Genomic DNA, 26901 nt, shown 5'->3' on the forward strand with positions numbered 1-26901 from the left:
AGAACTGAAAGGTTATGTAGAGCCAAAACCTGTGGCTTTTGCTGACAGCTTTTTCAAGACAGCAAATAACAAAGCACCTCCAATTTCAGACAGCTGCATGTTCACCATTTTAACCCCCAATCACGTTTGCCAAATGATTAACTGATGTAAATCTAGAGTTTTTAATCCTTTTCAAGTTTATCGTAGTGTACATGCAGACTATATCTGCCAAGCTGGCCATTTTATCTCCACGTGTGTTAAGAGTACTGAATGAGGGGGAAAGGCCTAGCTATACTTTCTGCTCTCAAGTTCCACAACACAGCCTTATATCCTTATGTTAATTGTTTTGTTTTGTTTTGTTTTTTGCTTGAGTTAGTTTGATTGTGTGCCTGTTTCATACAAACAAGTATCCTAGACTGAGATATCAAAGAATACATTAAAGATAAAGACAATGATGGCAAATGTACATCCACAGAAATATCAAGACTAAATACAAAAAGAAAACCATTAGAGTTAATATTTTAAAAGTCAGTGGAGATATTTTTAATTGAATTTTTATTTATAACTGACACCTAATAATTGTACATATTTATGGGATAAAATGTGATGTTTCAGTGCATGTGTACATAGCTTAATGATAAAACTGGGGTAATTGCCATATACATCACTTTCAATATTTATCATTTCTTTGTGGTAACAACATTGAAAGCCACCTCATCCCAGCTAGAATGGCTATTATCAAAAATAACAAATAGAAGAAAAGAGAACTCATACATTGTTGGTGGGAATGTAAGTTAGTACAGCCATGATGAATAACATATAGAGGTTTCTCAAAAACCTAAAAATAGAACTGCCATATAATCCAGCAATCCCATTACTGGGTATATATCCAAAGAAAATGTAATCAGTATGTGGAAGAGACATCTGTACACCCATGTTTATTGCAACACTATTCACAGTAACCAAGACATAGAATCAACCTATATGCCCATCTAATGATGAATGGATATATACCTGTGTGTGTGTGTGTGTGTGTGTGTGTGTGTGTGTGTGTGTGTGTGTGGTGGAATACTATAAAGTCATAAAACAGAATGAAATCCTGTCATTTGCAATAACATGAATGAACCTGGATAACACTATGTCACTACGTTAAAGCACAGAAGGATAAACACCACATGATCTCACTCATATGGAATCTTAAAAAGCTTATTTCATAGAATTAGAGAGTAGAATTGTTTTTACCAGAGGCTGGGGAGGGTCGAGGTTGCGGGGAACTGGGAGAGGTTGGTCAATGGGTACAAAGTTACAGTTAAGAAGAATTTGTTTTGGTGTTCTATTACACAGTAGGGTGACTATAGTAAATAACAGTGTATTGAATATTTCAAGATAGCTAGAAGAAAAGATTTTGAATGTTGTCACCACAAAGAAATATACATGTTTAAAGTGGTAGAGATCTTTAATACAGCAATTTCATTACAGAAAAACAGAACCCAGATTTTAGGGTGCTAATCAATATATGGATTTTAAAAAGAAAAATATTAAATATTGACTACTCTTTTGATAAGTTTGGTACTATGAAAAGGTAAAAAAAAATGGAATTGATATATAAACTTCAAATAACAATTAATATGGTTTCTCCTAAGTATCAGAAGTAGCAGAAGAATAAAAGGAAGGTCTGCTCCTTTTGGTGTGTATATTACGTTTGAATGTTTGAGGAATTCAGGGACAGATTTAATAATCTGAAGGGCATAAATAAAGAGCAGGTGATGTGAACACCTGCAGAAATTTATTCTATGAATACCTCCCCTGAATTTGTCATTTCTGACTCATTGGTTTGGGGTCTGGGCTTTTGAGTCAGACACTGGAAATATCCTCTGTCATCCTGATGCCTGTGTGATTGATTACAGCATCATCACATTATAGATATCCAAAGGCTTTATGGTATGAAACCAGAATACAGTCCTCATTTCATTTCTAAAAATATCTATGGTTTTACATGTTCTTTTATTGCCTTTGTGTTTCTTTAGATTTTACTTTTCTGTTTCAATCTTAGCAACTGTCTTAAGCTTTGAAATGCAAGCCCTCCTTCTTAGTAGCTTATAAGAATAAAGAGAACCCTAAACAGATTAGGGGAGAGGGGACTGTTGACACCCACCGAATTTTGAGCAGACAGCCATTTAGAAGAAAATTGAAGGCCGAAAATATTTTCAAAAGTAAAATCCTACTTCCTTTTCTAAATGATTGCTTTTATACTTGGAAACATTCTATTCTGCATTTGGTAACAGTCATTATCTTTTCAAGGTTGTCCGTAAGAAGCCCATTTAGAAACAACTAAGGTTCTCAAGTGTAATGTCATCTCTTGTGAAATGTAATTATTAATCCCAAACAGGGTTAATTGGTAGGCAGAGGCAACAATACCCAAATTTATGTATTTAACTACCGAAGATGGACAAACTGCCTGCATTATTTGGCTTAAAAAAAAAAAAAAAGAGAGCTTCAAAGTTTATCTTCGTCATTAGCCAATGAAAGTAAAAGTAAATGAGTCTGATAGATTCATCTTAAAACCATGCATAAAAATTTCTTTTTGACAATGGGTTAATCTTCCACTGAAGCCACAACGAAATGTTTGATGAAAGCAAGGACATCACTTCTTGGGGAAGAGCTCACCAGAAATGTAAGGCAACAATACCTCAAACAAGGAAATGGAATAGAACCCTAGACATGCTTATCTTCTTCCCATAATATGTGTTTTTGCCAGAGAACTCTGTATGTCAGCTAGTTCGAGTGGAGATACAGGTGTTAGGAAAGGAGTCAAGTCTGAGTGACCAAAGCAGGTGTCAGTGAATAAATTAATAATAATAATAATTGTAGTATAGTTTCTTTTAGGATTATCTGCATAAAGTATGTAGTATCTTGCAAGATCCCCTCTTCCTAACCTCAGGAAGCCACATAGAAGGCTACCTTGGCGTCTAGCAGAAAAAGAATGAGGATGGAAAAGAAAAAGAACTGTTGCTGAGAAGATTGGTCCTGACACAGATTTATACCCTAGACAAACATAGATTGTTGGCCAAGAAAACTCAGGCAGTGAATTTAGTTTCAGTTGTCCCAGGCTGGTACACTTACAGGTGCCTGGCAGAGAAGCTAATGCAAAGATTCTCTAGAGGAGGACGCATTTATCTTAGTTCTCAAAAAACATGCAGAAATATTTTCCATCCAAAGGAAAGTGAGTAATGACAAGATACAAGGAAAAATATGGCAGAAATGAGAACAAGCAGAAACAACAAAACTACTAAGACTCCAGTCACTGAAATAATCAGACATATATTATAAAATTATCATGCTCATCCCACCACAGGCTTAAAAAGATCTGCGGGGAACCTGAAACGTTAAGTCTACATAACAGATTTGAGGAAAACTAAATAAATTAATAGAATGTAAGATATAATTTTTTAATTCAATGGATACATTTGAGAATGGGAAAATGAGTCACATGAAAGACAAATCGCAGATCAGAATAAATTGTTCAAAATACAGTAGAAAGTGATAAAAATTTGGAAAATGGAGAAGAAAGAATAAAAGATGTAACAGATTTAATGAGATGATCTCATACACATATATTCAATAGTCTCAGAAGGAGAGAAAAGAAAAAACGGGGTTGTCAATGCAATATATGTATAAACAATACCCAATAATTTTTCAGGAATGATGAAAGATACATCCACAGATTCAAAAAGTTCCATCAAATCTAAGTAAGATAATTTTTAACATTATATTCTGACACATCAGAGTAAAACTGAAGAAAACAGAAGACAATAAGAAACTTAAAATTGCCAGGTTTGGGGGGAAGGAAGCCAACATAATCTTAAAGAAATGACATTAAAATTTCAGCTAACTTCTCAACAGCAATAATGGAAACTGTAAGATAGTGAAATGATACCAACAATGTTCTAGAGGAAAAAAGAATAAAAGTAATAATTGCTCAAAGATGTTTTATGTTTAGTTTTAAATATTTTTCAAGAATAAGAATAAAAAATATATTCAGACAAACAAAATATATATTCAGAGATTTTTGTTGTTGACAGTAAGGAAAATTCAAAATATCTTACAGCAGGCAAATAATAAACAAGTCCAGAAAGGAGGCCTAAGAAGAAAGAAGAGTTAAAAAGCAATGAAAATGGTAAACAGGAAATAAAATAAAAGGGAACACTGATTACTTAAAATGGTAATAAACTTTAGTGGAGATAAATTATAAAACACATAAAGTAGAATACCAGATAAAGTTTGAGAAAAAATATTATACTTTTTAAAAAACAAACATACTTAGATTTACCTTTTGCTTTATTATTTTTTATTTTTCATGATTGTGGATACATAGTTGTACATATTTATGAGATATATGTGATATTTTGATACAAACATACAATATTTAATGATCAAATCAGGGTTAATTATAATATCCACCACCTCTAGTATTTATCATTTATTTGTGTTAGGAACATTGCAATATCACTCTTTTAGTAATTTTGAAATATACAATAAATTGTTGTTAAGTATAGTCACCCTATTACGCTCTTAAACACTAGATCTTATTCCTTCTATTTAACTGTATGTTGTCCCCATTAACCAACCTCTCTTCTTCCCCACCTCTTCAACCTTCCCAGCTTCTGGTAACCATCATTCTACTCTCTACCTTTATGAGATCAATTTATTTTAGAACACACATATGAGTGACAACAGCGGTATTTTTCTGTGCCTGAATTATTTTACTTAACATAATGTCTTCCTGTTCCACCAATGTTGTTGCAAGTGACAGGATTTGATTCTTTTATGGTTTAATAATATTCCATTGTGTACATATATCACATTTTCTTTACCGATTTATCATGCATGGAAACTTAGATTGATTCCACACCTTGGCTATTGTGACTAATGCTACAATTAATATGAGAAAACAGATATCTCTTTTATTGTTTCTTTTTTTGAGGTAGGGTCTTGCTCTGTGGCCCAGGCTAAAATGCAGTGCTGCAGTCTTTGCTCACTGCAATCTCTACCTCCAGGTCTCAAGTAATCCCCCCACCTCAGCTTCCTGGGTAGCTGGGACTACAAGTGCACACCAACATGCCTGGCTGATTTATTTATTTATTTTATTTATTTATTTTTTTCAGACAGAGTCTCTGTCGCCCAGGCTGGAGTGCAGTGGCGCCATCTCGGCTCACTACAAGCTCCACCTCCTGGGTCAGTAGCTGGGACTACAGGCGCCTGCCACCACGCCCGGCTTATTTTTTGTATTTAGCTAACACGGGCTTTCACCGTGTTAGCTAGGATGGTCTCGATCTCCTGACCTCGTGATCCGCCCACCTCCGCCTCCCAAAGTACTGGGATTACAGATGTGAGCCACCGCGCCCAGCCACCTGGCTGATTTTTGTAATTTTTGTAGAGGCGGGTTTTGTCATGTTACCCAGACTGATCTCAAACTCCTGGGCTCAAGCAATCCACTCAACTGAGCCTCCCAAAATGCTGGGATAACGGGTGCCCAGCACGCCACCCTGCCCAGCCCAGATAGCTCTTTAATCTGCTAATTTCCCTTCTTTTGGACACATATCCAGCAGTGGGATTATGGGATGATATGACAATTCTATTTTTGGTTTTCTGAGGAACCTCCATCCTGTTTTCCATAATGGTTATGCTAATTTACATTCCCACCAACCGTGTAGGAGCATTCCTCTTTCTCCATATCCTCACCAGCATCCATTACTGTCTTTCTAATAAACGCCAGTTTAGTTGGGGTGAGATAATATATCATTGTGGGTTTAGTTTACATTTCTCTGATGATTAGTGATTTTGAGAATTTTTTCATATATCTGTTGGCCATTTGTATGTCTTTTTTTTTTTTTTTTTTTTGAGACAGAGTCTTGCTATGTAGCCCAGGCTGGAGTGCAGTGGTGCGATCTCGGCTCACTGCAAGCTCCGCCTCCCGGGTTCACACCATTCTCCTGCCTCAGCCTCCCAAGTAGCCGGAACTACAGGCGCCGGCCACCACGCCCGGCTAATTTTTTGTATTTTTAGTAGAGACGGGGTTTCACCGTGTTCGCCAGGATGGTCTCCATTTCCTGACCTCATGATCCGCCGGCCTCGGCCTCTCACAGTGCTGGGATTACAGGCATGTGCCACCGTGCCCAGCTTGTATGTCTTTTTTTGAGAAATGTCTACTCAGATCTGTTGCCCATATTTCAATTAGATGATTTGGGATATTGTTATTAGGGTGTTTGAGTTCTTTATATATTCTGGTTAATAGTCCCTTGTCAGTCAAATGTTTAGAATATTCCTTTTAAGTCAATACGGAGACAAAAATATTCAGAATTAATAAGGAAATTTAGCAATATTTGTGTGTGTAAAATCAATATATAAAAATTTACTTCTTTTTCTGGTAAAAAAAAAGTTAGAAAATACAAATTTTAGAAATCTATATATGCATATAATCTATAAATGGCATCAAAAATACTAAATACATAGAAATAAATCTAACAATGCCTCTGTGAACGATACTGCTATGAGAATGATGGACAATACCCATATGAAAAAAGAAGTAAAACTGTATTAAGAAAATTTTATAAATAACTAAAAAATGAAGAGATATACCATGTTTATAAATTAGAATATAGTTATGATAAAGATGTTTTCTCCCCAAATTGATCTATAGATTCTGAAAAATCCAATTAAAAACTCCCTGCAATTTTTTGAAAAGAAAAATTATGACAAGCTGGTTTCAAAATTAATGTGCAAGATACCACTGAAGAAAAACAAGTTTGGAAAAATCTATCATATTGACTATTAAATGTTATTACCAAACCATAGTAATTAAGGCAGTGTGATGTTGGTGTGGAATTAGACAAATGGGCCAGTGAAGCAGAATATAGAGCAGTTAAGCATATCAATTACATGTGAACGCATGAGTTATACAATAATTGTACTACAGAAATAGTGGAGAAAGGATTTTTTCCTTTTGTGGTATTGATGAATTGACTATGCACATTTTAAAAAGAAAATCAGACTTGTGTTTAATATTATTTATAAAAATTTCCACATAGATTACAGACATGAAAGAGAAAGCAATAAGGTTTTTAGAAAATAATATACAAGACTATCTACATGATCTTGTGGTTGGGAAAGATTTTTTTAACCAAAATACAGGAAAAAAAAAGGCTAATCCTAAAAGATTGAGATATCTGACTTTATAAAAATTACTATGTTCTAGTCACTAAATTTTATATACATATCCTCTGACCCAGCAATTCCACTCATAAGTCTGTACATTAAGATGTCTGTCTGTGTGTGTGTGTGTGTGTGTGTGTGTATTTTTTTTTTCAGATACTTTTGGAGACCCATAGAAAGCATCAAGTAAATTTTTTAAAATAATAAATCAAAAAATATACTTAGCTGGGCACAATGGCTCACATCTATAACCCAGAATTTTTGGAGGCTGAGGGGTGAGGACCATTTGAGGTCAGGAGTTTGAAACTAGCCTCAGCAATGAAGCAAATTGCCCATACAGGAATGTATGAAACATTGTTCATAATAACCATGAACTGAAAATAATTGAAGTGTCCAAAATTAACAGAATTAATGGATAATTTTCAGTATGTTAATAAAATGCAACAGTGAAATGAAAAACAAACAATAAAAATGACATAGCTACACTCAACAACATTAATGAATCTTAAAAACATAATAACTATAACAATTTTTAAGACTTCCATGTAAGTAAAGGCACAACTAAAACAAAGTTAAAGGATAAGGCATACCTTGGGAGAATTTACAATAAATATTTAATAATACCAACATATTAATAAGAATAATACAACACATAGAAGTAATTCTAACAGCAACAAACATAAAAATATAGTCACATAGTTATTAGGGAATCTTAGAAAATTCGTTATAAGTGTCACTTTTGACCTATTATACTGTCAAAAATTAAGAAATCTAAGACAATACCCATATAAAAATAAAAACACTAAAACTGTATTGAGACAATTTTTATAAATAAATAAATGAAGAGATATGCCATGTTTCTAAATTATAATATGGTTATGATAAAGATGTTAAGTCTCCCCAAACTGATCTGTTAGGTGTTGGTGAAGACAAGGGGAAGTGATCCTCTCATACTCTTATAGACTGGGGAAGGAAATATGTGTCTGTGTGTGTGTGTGTATGTATTTTTTTTTTCAAATGCTTTTGGAGACCCATAGAAAGCATCAAGTAAATTTTTTAAAATAATAAATCAAAAATTATACTTAGCTGGGCACAATGGCTCACATCTATAACCCAGAATTTTTGGAGGCTGAGGGGTGAGGACCATTTGAGGTCAGGAGTTTGAAACTAGCCTCAGCAACGAAGCGAATTCCATCTCTACAAAAAAAACTTTTTTCTTTATCCAGGTATGGTTACATGTGCCTGTGATTCTAGCTACTCCAGAAGCTGAAGCAGGAGGCTCTCTTGAGCCCAGGAATTCGAGGTTGCAGTGAGCTACGATTGTGCCACTGCACTCCAGCCTGGGACACAGAGTAAGACCCTGTCTGTAAAAGTAAAAATATAAAAAAAAGAAACACTTGCACACATACACAAGGAGAAATATGCAATGATTTTCACTATGGCATTGATTTTGTTGTCAAAAATTTGGAAAATAATAAATAAGGAAAATTTATTATATTAGAATTTCTCAGCCATTAAAATGGAGAAAATACATAATTATCCATATGGATTAAAGTTAAAATGCAGCATTTTTTAAAAAACTAAGTCACAGAAAAATGTATTAGGTAGAATTACATTAATAAATGTGAAAAATACAATTTCATATTCATGTATATTAAAGTAGAAAAATGAACTGGAATGATACGTGCCACAATTACTATAGTCGAAAGCACATAGGGTTAAACAGCTGAAACTGTAGTTCTTGAAGTGTTCTTTATTCAAGAAAAATATTTGAAACAAATGTAACAATATGTGTCTCAGGCTACTGGGGCTTCTATAACAAAACAGTGTAAACTGGGTGACTTAAACATTTTATTTCTTCATGTTCCAGAAGCTGGGAAATCTAAGATAGGGTGCCAGCATGGGCTGGTATTGGTGAGGGCTGTGTTCTTGGCTTGCAGACAGCTACCTTCTTGCTGCAACCTCACACAGAGGAGATAGTAAGTGCTGGTAGCTCTTCCTTTTCTTGTAAAGACACTAATCCCATCATGAGAACTCCACCATCATGACCTCATCTATGCCCAACTACCTCCCAAAGGCCACACTTCCTTTTTTTTTTTTTTTTTTTTTTTTTTTTTGAGACAGAGTCTCGCTCTGTCGCCCAGGCTGGAGTGCAGTGGCCGGATCTCAGCTCACTGCAAGCTCCGCCTCCCGGGTTTACGCCATTCTCCTGCCTCAGCCTCCCAAGTAGCTGGGACTACAGGCGCCCGCCACCTCGCCCGGCTAGTTTTTTGTATTTTTAGTAGAGACGGGGTTTCACCATGTTAGCCAGGATGGTCTCGATCTCCTGACCTTGTGATCCGCCCGTCTCGGCCTCCCAAAGTGCTGGGATTACAGGCTTGAGCCACCGCGCCCGGCCAACACACTTCCTAATACCATCAAACTGCGTTACAATTTCACTTTGTTAACTCCAGGGCTTTTCAAATTTGTTTAAATGAAGAACCTAAACCCCTCCTTTTTAGCATAATATCTATTACGATCTGGTTTGCCATGAGATCACACTCTCTTCTTTGTGAATTACAGCGGCCATAATACACATTGAGGTTGGGACTTCAACATATGAATTGTGTGGGGACACAAACATTCAGCCCATAACAATATGCCAACATCTTAAATTCTATGGCATGTATGCCATTATACATTTCTAAGTTTTCAGCAATTTCTTAAAACTTAAAAATCACATACAGTTTTTAAGAAATTTTGATCTATTAACAACACATTTTGATCTAGCAAGTTATTTTTCCTAATAAAAATTTGGACATTGAACAGAAATTAATAATACTTAAAACATGTTCCATGAGTTCATTCTGATGAAGCAGGTTGTATAGGTAGTGGTGGCAAGGCTAGCTCTGTCTCTGTATTAGTCCATTCTCACACTGCTACAGAGATACCACTTGAGACTGGGTAATTTATAAACAAAAGAGGTTTAATTGACTCACAGTTCTGCATGGCTGGGGAGGCCTCAGGAGATTTACAATCATGGCAGAAGGGGAAGGGAAAGCAAGGCATCTCTTACATGGTGGCAGGAGAGAGTGCGAAGGAGGAAGCACCAGACACTTACCAAACAACCAGATTGCATGAGGACTCACTTACTATCATGAGAGCAGCCAAGGGGAAATCCATCCCTGTGATCCAATCACCTCCCACCAGGTCCCTCATTTGACACATGGGGATTATAATTCAAGATGATATTCGAATGGGGACACAGAGCCAAACTGTATCAGTCCCCCTAATGCGGACTTATACTACACATGAGCATATTTTAAAACTGAGCCAGGCACAGTGGCTCATGCCTGTAATTCCAACATTTTGGGAGGAAAAGGAGTGCCGATCACTTGAGGCCAGGAGTTCAAGACCAGACTGGGCAACAAAGCATGACCCCATCTCCACCAAAAAAAAAAAAAAAAAATTAAAATTAGCCAGCCATACTGGCATGTGCCCATGGTGCCAGTTGCTCAGGAGGCTGAGGCAGGAGGATCACTTGAGCCCAGGATTATAGTAAGCTATAGGTTATAATAAGGTTATAGTAAGCTATAATCACGCCACTGCATTCCAGCCTGGGTGACCCTGTCTCTAAAAATAAATAAATAAGTAAATAAACAAATAAAAAAGCTGAGAAATTTTGGAGTAAAGAAAACAGTTGTGCTTTGTTAAATCCAGGGCTTTTGAAATTTGTTTACATGAAGAATCTAACCTGCTCCTTTCTAGCATAGTATCTATTACTATCTGGTAGGCTGAAAAAGATTATACTCCATTCTTGGTGAATTGTGGTATCCATAATACACATTTGATATAATCAGTTTAATCATTGTATACTAATTTCTGTTTCAATTTTTTCTTATAAACATTTCTATTGTATTCTACTATTCAGATATATTTAATTGATCATTCCATTATAAAGCATTTGCTATTTTCAATTTTTAAATTAATTAAAACTACTCTGAACATTTTAATACAAATTATTTTTCCGCTGTTTATCTATATCCTATTAGTAACAGAACGATCTAGTCACGGTTTGTATATTTAGGTTCTGTTGCTTTTTATTTGTAGCATCCTTCACCATTTAGACGCACTGACCAGTTTTACATATTTCTTCAGCATATTATGTTTATATGACTAATAGCAAAACCATTCAGTTTTTTAATGATACACTTTGAATTTTATTTTCTTCTCTGTAGGATTCTAGGTGGATAACAACTTTTCCTGCCACTTTTTTTACAGTATGGATCACTATGGTATTGGGACAAGGATACCACAGAAAACAACTAGAAAAAGTACATTATTTGTGACTGTAAAGTCTTTGTGACAGTTCTTTCAAATTGCTCTTGCACTCGTAGTAGAAACTTTATCCCAAGGAAATAATTTGAAATATTTCAAAATAGAAAAACATTCTGTTTTGTCTAAATTTGAAATATCAAAGATCTTAGACCTAAATAGAATGCTTCATGATACAGGAGTTATCAAATATTTTCTCATGAAATCTATGCATTATTATGACAAATTAAGAAAACATATGAGTATAGATAATTATTTCAAACAAAAAGTATAGAATTCAAAATTTTAGAAAGCATATAATTGTAATAAACAAGGCTATTAAAAAACAATAAACTTTAAAATTTTAATCTTTGGTTAGAGAACTATGGGTGAATTTTTATTTTTCACAGTTTTCCATATTTTCTAAATTCTCTACAATACATATGGGTCCTATAATTATTTTCTAGCTTACCTTGATTTATGACTCCTTTCTCCACTTAAATGTTGAAAATTTAATTTCCAGAGCTTTTCATGATAAGGGGAAGATATGCCTCCATATGTATTAATCATAGGTGATTTGTTAACAGGCATATTCACCAATCATAAATTCTAAAAGGAATATTAAATGTATGTTAGCATACAAATGTACTCATAGTAGCAAATAATGTTATGCAAATTCATTATTTTTGGAAAAGAATAGCAAGAACTAAAGTTAGGCTTAAGAATAATTCTATACTAAGGAAGAATTTAAATAAATAAGTAAACTATAAGGATATTATGGAAATAAGGACAAAAAGTTATTATTACAAGTGTATCCATCTATATATCTAGTCTTTATTATGCTTTAGCAGTTTCATCAGCAAAATCATTGAAAGAGCAGCATGGCACGGTAGCTAAGAGAATAGGCTATACAACCAGACTAAGTGCTCTGTGCCGCAGTTTCCTCACTTGTAAAATGAGAATAGTATTTCCTCATAGAGTTCCTGTGAGAAATAAATAGTTCAATACATGTAAATTGCTTAGAATGAGCCTAGTATATAGGAAACTTTATGTAATCACTTGTGATCATATCACTGTTGTCTGTTCTTTAAAATTTCTTGTAAACTCCTTTTCATGTCTCCTGTCTTTTTGTCATTTAGATAGTTAGTGCTTTCTCTGCTTGTTTTTTACACCCAGAAATTTTTTCCTTTTGATTCATATCTGAGTATATTCTATGAGTGCATAACCAAAACTAAGACATCCTATTTGTGTTTAGTGGAGTTTTAGTCAGCAAAATGAAGTAATGAAATGGGTAGTCATATCTACTGCATTTTTTGTCTTTCATTTTTTAAATAGCTACATTTAAAAATTGATCATTAGATCAGTCAAAGTTTTGGTAGGAAATGCAGCGCACACTCAAATAGGGTACCTGAATGAAGGAATTCTTTCCAAAGACATGGGCAGAGCTATAAAACAAGATGGTTGTGTTCTCAGGGACAGAACAAAATAAACTGTTATCACTCTTAGGGCTGAAGAGGAAGATAGACCAAGACAGAATAACTATTGAGGAGATGTGCTTAATAAAAAGCTTTGGCCTTTAAGAGAGAAATGCAGTCAAACTGTGGTTGCCCTCTAAGAGGGAGCCTGGAGGATAGAAACTCCAATCTCAGTCTCCTTGCATGCTCCACTTTAGTCATCTGCCTGTGCTACCCATTTGCCAAACCAAACTAGAAGCCAGAAAGTACAGGGGCGAAGTGAAGAAGAATGGGAAGCAGATCTGAGCGGCAATGGGAAAATATCCAGCAAAAGATGGGTCATAGACACAAAATGTCATTGTCTATTGCTATTGGTATATAGCAAGATCTGCTTCTAATAATCCACATTCATCAGAATATAAAACAAATGGGTTTTTTTTAAGTCAGCAGCTGTGCTGAGCTATATACACGAGTGCCATCCAGACTGGGTCTAACTAATGTAAAACAAAAGTTATTCCCAAGCAGGATTAATATTTTCAGACATTTATTTTTCTTTAACAGCTAACAAAATCACACTGGGCATTTCTACCTTAAAATGCACTCAGGAAAATAACAAATTCATATTATCAATAAAAATGCATCATAAGGTACAGCTAAGCACATGCAACCTAAAAGAACAATACTCAATAAGTAGGAATTGCAAAGGGAGATAATTTGATAAATCTAGTAACAAATTTTGCAAATTTGACAAGTGCTTATTGTGAATTATAAAAAATTATGAAGGTAAGGTGTTTAACTAAAGATAAATTATAAAAAATTATGAAGGTAAGACGTTTCTTTTAAGGAAAAGAAAACATCTTCAAAAGAAGACCAAAAGAAACTCATGAGGCTATAAAAGCAAGCCCACCAAAGACTTCATGACTAAAACATCAAAAGCTATGAACAGATACTTCTCAAAAGAAGACATATATGAGGCCAACAAACATATGAAAAAAAGCTCATCATCGCGGTCATTAGAGAAATGCAAATCAAAACCCCAATGAGATACTATCTCATGCCAGTTAGAATGGTGATCATTAAAAAGTCAGGAAACAACAGATGCTGGAGAGGATGTGGAGAAATAAGAATGCTTTTACACTGTTGGTGGAAGTGTAAATTAGCTCAACCATTGTGGAAGACAGTGTGGCGATTCCTCAAGGATTTAGAACCAGAAATACCATTGGACCCAGCCATCCCATTACTGAGTATATACCCAAAGGATTATAAATCATTCTACTAAAAAGACACATGCACATGTATGTTTATTGTAGCACTATTCACAATAGCAAAGACTTGGAACCGACCCAAATGCCTATCAATGATAGATTGGATAAAGAAAATGTGACACATATACACCATGGAATACCATGCAGACATAAAAAGGATGAGTTCATGTCCTTTGCAGGGACATGAATGAAGCTGGAAACCATCATTCTCAGCAAACTAACACAGGAACAGAACCAAACACCGCATGTTCTCACTCATAAATGGGAGTTGAACACTGAGAACACATGGATACAGGGAGGGGAACATCACACACCAAGGTCAGTCATGGGGTGGGGGGGCAAGGGGGGGATAGCATTAGGAGAAATACCTAATGTAGACGATGGGTTGATGGGTGCAGCAAATCACCATGGCATGTATATACCTATGTTAACAAACCTGCATGTTCTGCACATGTATCCCAAAACTTAAAGTATAATAAAAACACAAAACATTGCATATATCAGAAATATCTAGAAATATAAATTTGTGTTAGACACACTCTTAGATAAATTAGTTTAAAGAGTTTAATGCCAAATGAATGGAAAAGAAAAAAATACACGCCATCAAGAAAGAAAAAAAGAAATTGAAGGGAAATTGAAGGCTAAAACTGGTTTTCATGTACATTATGTTAGGCAAACTGATCTGTAGCTTTTGGCTATTTCCTGAGATATTTCACAGAGTTGGATATAATTAATCACATTTTTTGATTTTCAAGAAGTTAGAAACTATTTCATATATTATCTTTTAATCACTGAACTTATTGTCCAACGATTCCTCACATCTGCTGCTAATAGTGGTAGATATTTGCACTTTCTGCTCAACATGTAAGTTCCACAATGCCCTGTTAAAGAAACTTCTCCAGTGGGATGGGATAAAAACATCAAAAATGTAAGTTTCTAAATGCTTACTCTAAATTTCTGGCTTATTTTAGCAGTACTGGTAAAAGTATTTAACCAACACAAGTTTGTAAACCACTATTTGAGTAGTGTTGTGATATACAAGAGAGACAATTTGTGCCCTCTAATATATTTTATTACTTAGGATTGCTTTTGATTAAGAGTAATGGGAAAAAATAGCCAAACAACTTCAAATTTCCAAAAAGAAAAAAAATTAATGCCTCCAGAAATATTTTGCATAGAGATGTTGGAATTAAATCCTCAGTAAAGTAAATAAACAAATAAAAAGTTTCAAAATAACCCCCCCCTCTAAAAATAAAAATAGAGAATCTGAAATTGTCATCAACTTTCAGGAAAATATTAGTTCTTTTCTAAAGATATTCTTCATCAAATTCCCAGTACATCCCAAAGCTTGGAGCTATCAACAAAAGAATTTAGTATTATTGCTATTATTATTGTTATTGCATGTACAACAGGGCCACATTGCATTGTGCATTATTTTAAGATTTGTTTTCCAACTCCAACACAAACTACAAAATATCTGAGAAAATGTAAGCATTTAATTTTTACATGTTATTTTGCAATTATTCTAATTTACATCAAGTCTGTTTTTTAACCCACTTTTAACATAATTAGCTAAACCAGCAAAGTAAAAAATCGTCATTTTATTCTAATTTGATGACAAAATAAACTTTACTAGACCTTTCTTGGTCAAGAAAAAACAATAGTCAAGAAGCAGGAATGTGAAAAGGAGTTAATTTGAGAAATGTAGTAATAAATGTAAATTTGACAAGTATTTACTGTGAATCACATAAAATTATGAAGGTAAAAATGTTTAACTTGCATGAATGTGAAAAAGTAATGAAGCAAATAATAATGATGTTATTCCAAAGAAATAAGAAACCAAGAATTTCTACTAGTCTTTTACGTATTGAGTTTGAGTTTTGAGGTGCTAAAACCAAAGTATGTTATTTCTGAATATGTATGTCTAATGAAGCAACAAACATCACCTTTTAAATGCCATTTATGTAAACCATAAAGAAGTTCAAACTAAAAAATGCTTGAAAGTATTACAAGAACCTGAAAAGTATCAATATTTCATCTGTTGGCTGTAGCCAACAGCACTTTGTATTGCTAAGACTAAAAAAGTATAGTTAATTGACAAACAAGAGTCACAGACTGCATCAGAGATTTCCAATGAATCTTTGCCATGTATTCAGCACTGGTCGACCACATAGTGCAATGTACTCAGCACTGGTTGACAATATGGAGACAAACTTAGAGAACAAATAAATCTAGTAAACTATTTTTCATTGCAACTTAAGAAATGCACAGATGTTGCAAACTTCAGCAATTGCTTTACCACAAGTGCAATTTGGACATATTAGTGACATAAAGGTAGAACTGTTGGATTAGCACCATTATTTACAAGTATAATTAGCTCTGAATGGAATAAAACTAGAAAAGCTTGCATTTGTTATTATTATTTTATGTATTTATTTTGAGACAGAGTCTTACTCTGTCACCCAGGCTGAATGGAGTGTAGTGGTGCCATCTCAGCTCACTGTAACCTCCACCTCACAGGTTCAAGTGATTCTCTGCCTCAGCCTCCCAGGTAGCTGGGATTACAGGCGAATGCCACTATGCCCAGTTAGTTTTTGTATTTTTAGTAGAGACGGGGTTTCACTATGTTGGGCAGACTGGTCTTGACCTCCTGACCTCTAGTGATCTGCCTGCCTCAGCCTCCCAAAGAGCTGGGATTACAGGCATGAGCCACCGTGCCTGGCCTTAAAAATTCTTATAAGTAAGCTTTGTGTAGGACCACTGCAATGGAATGTAATCACTTGAAGTAGTTATTCAAATGGAGGAGTTTACAATAGAAACCTTCTAAAAGCTGGGAAATACTGACTCCAGCCAAATAACGAAAATGACGAAATTAAAACAGAAGAAAAACAGGGACTTCATTTCTACAACTGCATGGAGCTGTATTCTGCCAACCACCTGGATGATCTTAGAAGTACATTCTTTACCAGAGCCTCCAGGTAACAGACTGGCTCAGCTGGCCCCTTTTCCCCATCCCCAGCATAACTGAGCAAATGTTAGTGACAAATAAGAATTGTATATATTTATGTTGTATAATGTGATGTTTTCATATATGCATACATTGTGAAATGATTACCACAATCAGGCTAATTAATATCTCCATTACTTCACAGTTATCTTTTTGTGTGTGTAGTGAGAATATTTAAGGTCAACCCTCTGAGTCACTTTCAAGTATGTATTAACTATAGTCACCATGCTGTACAACAGATCTCCAGAATGTATTGATTCTAACTGAAACTTGTTACCCTTTGACCAACATACCCCATTTCTACCTCCCACTCCTAGCTGTTGGCAACCATCATTCTACTCTCCGCTTCTATGAGTTTGATAGTTTTAGATTCTATATATAAGTGAAAACATGGCATATTTGTCTTTCCATGTTGGGCTTATTTCACTTAGCATAACGTCCTCCAAGTTCATCCATGTCATCTCAAATGACAGAATTTCCTTCTTTTTAAAGGCTAAAAAGTATATGTATATATACCACATTTTTGTTATGCATTCATCCATCAATGGACACTTAGGTTAATTTTATATCTTGGCTATTGTGAATAGTGCTGCAATGAACATGAGAGGGCAGATGTCTCTTTGACACGCTGATTTCATTTCCACTGAACATATGCCCAGTAGTGGGATGGTTGGTTCCTATGGTAGTTCTATTTTCAATTTTTTTTAGGAACTTCTACAATGGTTATACTAATTTACATTGACATCAGTAGCGTACAGGGTTCCCTTTTCTTCACATCGTTACCAACACTTGTTAGTGTCATCTTTTATTTTTTTAAGACAGGGTCTCACTCTGTCACCCAGGCTGGAGTGCACTGGCTGCGATCTTGGGGCTCACTGCAATCTGCAACTTCCTCCTCCTGGGCTTAAGCAATCCTCCCGCTTTGGCAGCTCAAGTAGCTGGGACTACAGGTGTGAGCCACCACACCCATCTAATGTATGTATGTATGTATGTATGCAAGTAGGTATGTATGTATGTATGTATGCATTTATTTGTTTTGTAGAAATGGGGTTTCACTATGTTGCCCAGGCTGGTCTCAAATGCCTGAGCTCAAGAGATCCACCCACTGCAGCCTCCCAAAGAGCTAGGATTATGGGAGTAAGCCACCACGCTGGACGCTTCATCTTTTTTTTTTTTTTTTTTTAAATAGACGGAGTTTCGCTCTGTCACCCAGGCTGGAGTGCAGTGGAGTGATCTTGGCTCACTGCAACCTCCACCTCCTGGGTTCAAGCGATTCTTCTGCCTCAGTCTCCTGAGTAGCTGGTATTACAGGCGCCTGCCACCATACCAGGCTAATATTTTGTATCTTTTAGTAGAGATAAGGTTTCACCATGTTGGTCAGGCTGGTCTTGAACTCCTGAACTCAGGTGATCTGCCTGCCTCAGCCTCCCAAAATGCTGGGATTACAGGTGTGAGCCACTGCACCCGGCCTCATTTCTTGTGTAACAGCCATTCTAACAGATATAAGGTGATATCTCATTGTGGTCTCAATTTGCATTTATCTGATGACTAGTGATGCAGAGCATCTTTTCTTATATCCTATTGACCATTTGTATGTCTTCTTTTGAGAAATGTCTATCCAGGTTCTATGTTCATTTTTTTTAATTGTCTGTTCTTTTTTCTATTGAGTTGTTTGAGTCCCTTAAATATATTGGATATTAACCTTTTTTTGGCTGTGTGGTATGCAAATATTGTTTTCCATCTGCTATCTTGGTTTCAATTTGTGAGACATCAAGCAGAGAACCCAGCTGAATCTACCTGGATTTGTGACCAAAAGAAATGTGAGATAGTAAATGAATATTATTTTAAACCTTTTAAGTTGTAATTTGTTTTGGTTACAATAGAAAACTAAAACAAGATACCCCGTAATTTAGCAATTATCATTGAAGTGGGTGATAATCTTTTTACTGCAGTCTGTAAAAAGTTATCACTAAGCATCGTATTATTTGATGGAATGTTTAGATTTTATTTTCTAAAGAAGATTCACACATAAGGAGTTCATGAATCCAGAATTCATTTCTTTCTTTAAAACATAATTTGTTTGGGTATTGTAGGAGAACTTATAGGAACTGGCTGCTGGTAAAAAGTTTGACATTAAATTTTGAAAATACAGCGTAACTTTGTAGGCAAAAAATGTAACATTCTTAAATTGATGAAATTTGAAAAAAATTTCTTCGATTCCCATCATACTTAGGTGAGACTCATTTTTCTACTATGAATATTATTCAAACAAAATACAGAAACAGTGGAGAGTTACATTAGTTCATGCAAAGAATAGTACTGAAATTCAATCTAAATTGGATAAAATTAAGAAGCATCAGAAAGATCACTGGTCACAATAAAAATTTTGATATTGATATACCTAATGTGTGTTCCCTATGTGCACATGGGTTGTTTTCTTGTTTGTTTAAAGACTTTATTTATTTATTTAGAGATGGAGTGTCGTTCTGTCACCCAGGCTGGAGTGTGATGGTGCAGTCTTGGTCCACTGCAACCTCCACCTCCCAGGTTCAAGCAATTCTCCTGCCTGAGCCACCTGAGTATCTGGGATTACAGGCACCCACCACCACACCCAGCTAATTTTTGCATTTTAAGTAGAGATGGGGTTTCACTATGTTGCCCAGGATGGTCTTGAACTCCTGACCTCAGGTGATTCACCAGCCTCAGCCTCCCAAAACATTGGGATTACAGGCGTGAGCCACCATGCCCAGCCTGACTTTATGTTTTTTTTTTTTTTTGAATTATTTTTATTATTATACTTTAAGTTCTAGGGTACATGTGCATAACGTGCAGGTTTGTTACATATGTATACTTGTGCCATGTTGCTGTGCTGCACCCATCAACTCGTCAGCACCCATCAACTCGTCATTTACATCAGGTATAACTCCCAATGCAATCCCTCCCCGCTCCCCACTCCTCATGATAGGCCCCGGTGTGTGATGTTCCCCTTCCCGAGTCCAAGTGATCTCATTGTTCAGTTCCCACCTATGAGTGAGAACATGTGGTGTTTGGTTTTCTGTTCTTGTGATAGTTTGCTAAGAATGATGGTTTCCAGCTGCATCCATGTCCCTACAAAGGACACAAACTCATCCTTTTTGATGGCTGCATAGTATTCCATGGTGTATATGTGCCACATTTTCTTAATCCAGTCTGTCACTGATGGACACTTGGGTTGATTCCAAGTCTTTGCTATTGTGAATAGTGCCACAATGAACATACGTGTGCATGTGTCTTTATAGCAGCATGATTTATAATCCTTTGGGTATATCCCCAGTAATGGGATGGCTGGGTCATATGGTACATGTAGTTCTAGATCCTTGAGGAATCACCATACTGTTTTCCATAATGGTTGAACTAGTTTACAATCCCACCAACAGTGTAAAAGTGTTCCTATTTCTCCACATCCTCTCCAGCACCTGTTGTTTCCTGACTTTTGAATGATCGCCATTCTAACTGGTGTGAGATGGTATCTCATTGTGGTTTTGATTTGCATTTCTCTGATGGCCAGTGATGATGAGCATTTTTTCATGTATCTATTGGCTGTATGAATGTCTTCTTTTGAGAAATGTCTGTTCATATCCTTTGCCCACTTCTTGATGGGGTTGTTTGTTTTTTTCTTGTAAATTTGTTTGAGTTCTTTGTAGGTTCTGGATATTAGCCCTTTGTCAGATGAGTAGATTGCAAAAATTTTCTCCCATTCTGTAGGTTGCCTGTTCACTCTGATGGTAGTTTCTTTTGCTGTGCAGAAGCTCTTTAGTTTAATGAGATCCCATTTGTCAATTTTGGCTTTTGCTGCCGTTGCTTTTGGTGTTTTAGACATGAAGTCTTTGCCCATGCCTATGTCCTGAATGGTACTACTTAGGTTTTCCTCTAGGGTTTTTATGGTATTAGGTCTAACATTTAAGTCTCTAATCCATCTTGAATTAATTTTCGTATAAGGAGTAAGGAAAGGATCCAGTTTCAGCTTTCTACTTATGGCTAGCCAATTTTCCCAGCACCATTTATTAAATAGGGAATCCTTTCCCCATTTCTTGTTTCTCTCAGGTTTGTCAATGTTTTTTTTAGAGCAGTTTTAGAGCAAAATTGAAAGCACAGAAATTTCCCATATACCTCCTACTCCTATATATGCGCAGCCTGTCCTATTATCAACATCTGGACCAGAATGGTAGATGTGTTATAACTGATGAATCTACATCAACACATCATAATTACCCAAAGTTCATAGTTTCCATTAGGGTTCACTCTTGGTGTTGTATATTCTATGGGTTTGGACAAATGTAAAATGTCATGTATGCATTATACTATTGTTGTACAGAGTGTTTTTGATGCCTTAAAAATCCTTTATGCTCTGTCTATTCATCAGCCCCACCACCCCGATCCCCCACCACGCCTGGCAACTAGTTTTTTTACTGTCTATAGTTTTGTCTTTTCCAGAATGTCTTACAGTTCGAATTTAACACTATGTAGCCTTTTCAGATTGGCTTCTTTCATTTAGTGATATGCATTTAAGGTTCCTCCATGTCTTTTTATGACTTAATAGCACATTCATTTTTACTGTTAAATAATACTCTACTCTATTGATGTACCACTGTTTTCCATTTATCTACTGAAGGACATCTTAGTTGCTTTCAAGTTTTAAGAATTATAAAGCTGCTAAAACATTCATGTGCAGGTTTTTCTCTGGACTTAAGTTTTCAACTCCTCTTGGTAAGCAACAAGTAGCATGATTGCTGTATCTTATGGTAAGAGTATGTTTAGCTTTGTAAGAAACCACCAAATTGTCTTCCAAAGTGGCTGTACCATTTTTTATTCCCACCAGCATCAAATAAGAGCCCCTGTTGTTCCATGTCCTTGCCAGGATGTGATGTTGTCAGTGTTCTGACTTTTGGCCATTCTAATAGGGTGTGTGGTGTCTCATCATTGCTTTAATTTGCATTTATCTGATGACTTATGATATAGAGTATCTTTTCACATGCTTATTTGCCATCTATATTTCATCTTTGTTGAGGTGCTGTTTTCGGTCCATTTTTAATCATGTTGTTTGTTTTTTCTTCTTTTCAAGTTTGTAAGAGTTCTTTGTATATTTTGAATAACATATTTTATCAAATGAGTCTTTTGCAAATGATTCCTCACAGTCTGTGCTTGCCTTCTCATTTTATTGGGATTGTCTTTAACAGGACAATCCCAATAATGAAATTTAATGAAGTCCACGTTATCAATTATTTTTTTCATAGATGATGTATTTGGTGTCATATCTAAAAAGTCACCATTATATCATTATATTCCAAGTCATCTAGATTTTTATCTGCACATAGATTTTTAATACATGAAATTACTCTTTCACTAATATCTGTTTTGTTATGACTAATGACAAAAAGTTATGAGCATATTTATCTCCATATTAGTTACATGCATTTTCACTCAATAATATACATAATTTTGTAATTGTTTTCCTTTCCCCTGTGTTATATTTGTTTTGATTATATTTACTCAAAAGCAACTTTATGTCTGTTGATTCAAATTATTTACATTTGGTTTTGGGGTGTCTTTATTTTTAATTTTATGGTAATTATCTTTCATTTTAATTTTTCCATGACAATTTGGAAGTTTTAAAATTGGTACTTTATAGAGAGTTGGAAAAGCATTTTTCAAAAGTAATCTATATGCCTGCTGATTCCTTACATCCTAACTCCAGACCTATTACATTTAGCCTCTGGAGTTGTCCAGGAATGTGTGTTTGTCTTATTTTGTTTTAAGCTTCCCAGGTGAGTTTAATATGCAACCCGAGGCCTGGTGCAGTGGCTCACGCCTGTCATCCCAGCACTTTGGGAGTCCGAGACAGGAGGATCATCTGAGGTAGGGAGTTCAAGGCCAGCCTGGCCAACATGGTGAAACCCCATCTCCACTAAAAATAAAAAATTAGCTGGGTGTGGTGGCACGTGCCTGTAATTCCAGCTACTCGGGAGGCTGAGGCACGAGAATTGCTTGAACCTGGGAGGCGGAGGCTGCGGTGAGCCGATGTTGTGCCACTGCACTCCAGCCTAGGCAGCAGAGTGAGACTCTGTCTCAAAAAAAAAAAAAAAAATGCAACCTGAGTAGCTTAAAGTAATTGTATAACAAAATCAGAGCTTTGACGTAAATATGAAAAATATAAGGTTTGCAGAGATGTAGGAAGTAGAATCATCTTTTTCTTGGTCTTCTTTTATTTTGTCCTTTAGCTTTGTAAAGTACAGTCCCTTCCTCTAACATAAACGTTTTTCTATTGTTGAGTAAAACCATATTCTAAAGCAAAAAACCTTCTCTAAAAAGAAGCTACCTTAAAATTTAAACATTTATCATAGGATGAGCAGGCTAGATATGTCTTTTTTTTCTTTTTTGAAAAAAATGGAAAATAATTAGAATCAGAAAACCTATGTTAAAATAACTGCACTGACATTAACATGTGTTTCATATTTGAGGAAGGGGGTTCAGATGACCACAGGAGTTACGGAAGGAGGGGAAAAGAAAGTAAAATCACCCAAGGAAGTTTTAAATTAACTCATCTAATCTGATTTTCCTTAAAAGAGAGAGGAAAAGTGGGTATGGGTAGGGGTGGAGAAGAATCTGCAAAGAGAAAGGAGGAAGAAAAGGGGTAAAGAGAGAGGGAAAAGAGAAGGGCAAGGGCAAAGCGAAATGGGGATTGTTTCATACTATACACGATGACACTCCAACACCAGGATTCTGCCAGTACCAACCTAGACTCTCTAAGAGCTTCAGCAGAGAGGTTGAGGAGGAAGGAAACATACAGTTCATAAAAGCCAGGGGAGGTAGTTCCGCATGGGCTCACTGGTTGAAAACCACTTGTATACGACAATTTCTCAGGCGGTATTGATAACCATAAAAAACTAGAAATTTGGCCGAGGGGTGAGACTCCCAGTGATGGGAGTCCCATCCCAAGGACTAACTGAAGACCATGGAGGAATGTTAACAGCCACATCTGTATCTTCTATGGCAATTGCTTCCGGGAGGAGCAGGGCAGCAGGAAGGTGGGCAGGAATGCTAGGTACTTGGCTTCTGGATCCCTCCTCCCTGATTATTCAATAAACGCTTCTTACTTGTTCAAGTATCAGTTTCTCATTTGTAAAACAGAAATGATAATATCTAAGCAGAGTTGCCTGAGGATTAGGCAAGATAAAATATTTCACATATTGTAGGGTGTCAGTAAATGATAGTCGTTTAATAGTTGAGCGTGAGAGAGAGATTAAATATCTATCTTCATCCAAAAAAGGGGGGATTGTGTTATTCATTGTTGGACCTAAATTCTCAAAGAGACTTCAAAGTAGAGTGGACTATATAAATGGTTGAGAACCATTTACCAGAATAGATGAGCAAAAACAAGTTACAGTTACAAGTTCAAGTGGAGTTGAATAATAGAACTTGGTCAAAAATGCTAATCAGTAATGGAGTTCAAACATTCAGCTTCTAAAATGCTATTTGCTAAAAAGAGAGTCTTGAACCATCTATTAAAACCTACTGCAGAAATAATTCATAACATTTCACTCCTTCTCAGGACAGTTATATATACAGCATGTTGACTTGTGAATTGGACAAAAAGGAGCCAACAGTAGCATATTTCATGATATTTCATAGTCGTTAGTAACCCCCAGACCATTTTACAACAGAAATAAAAAAATAAAATGAGGCTAAAAATTTTAACTTCTTCTGCTATTAAGACACTTTTTTTTTTTTTTTTTTTTTTTTTTTTACTTTGCAGGAAAATCACAATTAAATGTAAAGAAACTAAAATGAACTTGTTAAATTGGATTATTTCACTTTTACATCACTGTCAAGAAGTAGCCATAATTTGTACTGAATCAGCAAAACATGATGTAAAAGTAAAAATTAGCTTTAATTAAAATTATTATTAAGATTAAAATATCCTTTTATTTTCTACAGTCCCAAAACACAAAGTACTCATTGAATTTGTGGATAGAAATGGAAATAAAATGTTAAGCGAATAAAAATGATCTGAATGACTGAATTGCTCTCCTTTTAAAATAAGCAAAACCTTTCCCAAATAATGAAATGAAAGGTAAAAAAAAAAAAAAAAAAAAAAAAAAAAAAAAACCAGTTATTTTAGACACCAACTATTTCTAGGACCCAGCTCTCTGCTTGCTCTAATGTTCTTGGCTTACAAAGCGTCCCACTGTGGAAGATGGTCTAAAGTAGCTGCCACATTTTCTCTATCACTTCCCAGGGGTAAATTCTGATAATTTAAATAGATTTCAAAGATTTACCTAGCATATTTATCTGAAATGGCCAAAAAAATGGCTTGATTTTAGGCTGTAATTACATCAGATATGGTTTTTATAATTAAGTGATATTTACTCTTAAATTTATTCTAGTACAAAAAAATATAATATCTGGAATATAGTTTCTCCTATGACCTCAGCTTTGGGCTGACAAGAATCTCCCAGTGGACAAATCCACTATGAGCTTCTCAGTACTGACCTTACCTGATCCCTCCATGGTATCTGATCCTGTCAACCATCCCTTCTGGAATTAAATGTCTTCTTTTTCATTCATCATTACACTCCTAGGACATTTGGCTTTTCTCCCTCTCAGACTTCTGTGTGATACAGTGGGTAAGTGTGCAACGCAGGAATCAGCAGCTTACTTTAATCCTTGCTCCAGAACAGACTATGTCTGTTTCATTGTGCAGATTACTTAAACTGCAGGTGCCTCAGTTATCTCATCTGCAAATAGGGATTATATTGGTATTTCTTGTTAATGAGACCTTACTATCCAAGTGGAAAGGCATACTTATTAGGTGTTTTTTTGTGTAATACCCTTTTAATTAATTATATAAATGCACTAAGCAATAAATACTTTAAACATGAAAATATTACAAAATTAGTACATCAAAATGTGTGGGTTTAATTGATAACTATAAAATCTAGGTTGAAAATAAATGGGGATTTATTAACCTTTGTGCATACTTGGCCTTTTATAATAAAATATTGAAAGTACTGATTCACGATTACATAGATTTAACAATTTTTCAGCATTAAATTATAAATTACAAAGAGATACACACACACACACACACACACACACATATATGTTGTGGCCTTGTAATATATATAGAGTACATGTGATTCTCTTAGATGTTTAAACAACCAAAAACATACAATATCTAATATTATATTAATCAAAAGAATAACCAGCACACTTAAACAAAAACTGCTTTTAAAGTTGTTAATAAAATTATTTAAATTATTTTTATCATTATCTATTTTTATTTGCTTATTCTTTCTTTCCAGAATATCTTCCTAAGGCTTTTAGTAGTTTTCCCATTATTATGCCTTTTTAGAGTTTCAACAATCTTATTATATTCTATACAAAAATATGTGAAATTTTGAGCCACCCAAGGTTATAGAATCTGGGGCAATATAGGAAAGGGTACTTATTGGGAAATATTACCTATTAACCTAGATGCAAAAAATTTCTAAACAAAACATAAGAAAACCATACCTAGGGATATCAATAAAAAAGAATATAATGAAGATTGGTTAGTCTCAGAAGAGCAAGGATGATTTAATACTGTAAAATCTATTTTTACAGACCATAACACTGGTGTATTGATGTACTTAAAGCAAAATAGTAGGGAATA

At 35.2% G+C, this 26901-nt stretch overlaps 1 protein-coding gene across 17 annotated transcripts in view; it reads right to left on the minus strand.

Annotated features, from left to right (window-relative positions):
• TMEM232 (transmembrane protein 232) overlaps nt 1-26901 on the minus strand; it is a 316396-nt gene that overhangs the window by 239614 nt on the left and 49881 nt on the right. For 15 of the 17 annotated variants that reach the window (XR_012414003.1, XM_073994025.1, XM_065546632.1 and 12 more), the window contains one exon: nt 11957-12093. The exons of 1 other annotated variant lie outside the window; for it this stretch is intronic. Coding sequence is in view for 9 of the 16 variants with exons in the window: in XM_065546632.1 (XP_065402704.1) it covers nt 11957-12075 (119 nt within the window). In the remaining 7 variants the exon portion in view is untranslated. Of the gene's footprint in view, nt 1-11956; nt 12095-26901 lie in introns of those variants that run through there. One more of the 17 variants, XM_073994029.1, reaches the window with a different exon arrangement.

The sequence above is a fragment of the Macaca fascicularis genome, chromosome 6 (genome assembly GCF_037993035.2).
Source record: "Macaca fascicularis isolate 582-1 chromosome 6, T2T-MFA8v1.1".
Classification (NCBI taxonomy): Eukaryota; Metazoa; Chordata; class Mammalia; order Primates; family Cercopithecidae; genus Macaca; species Macaca fascicularis.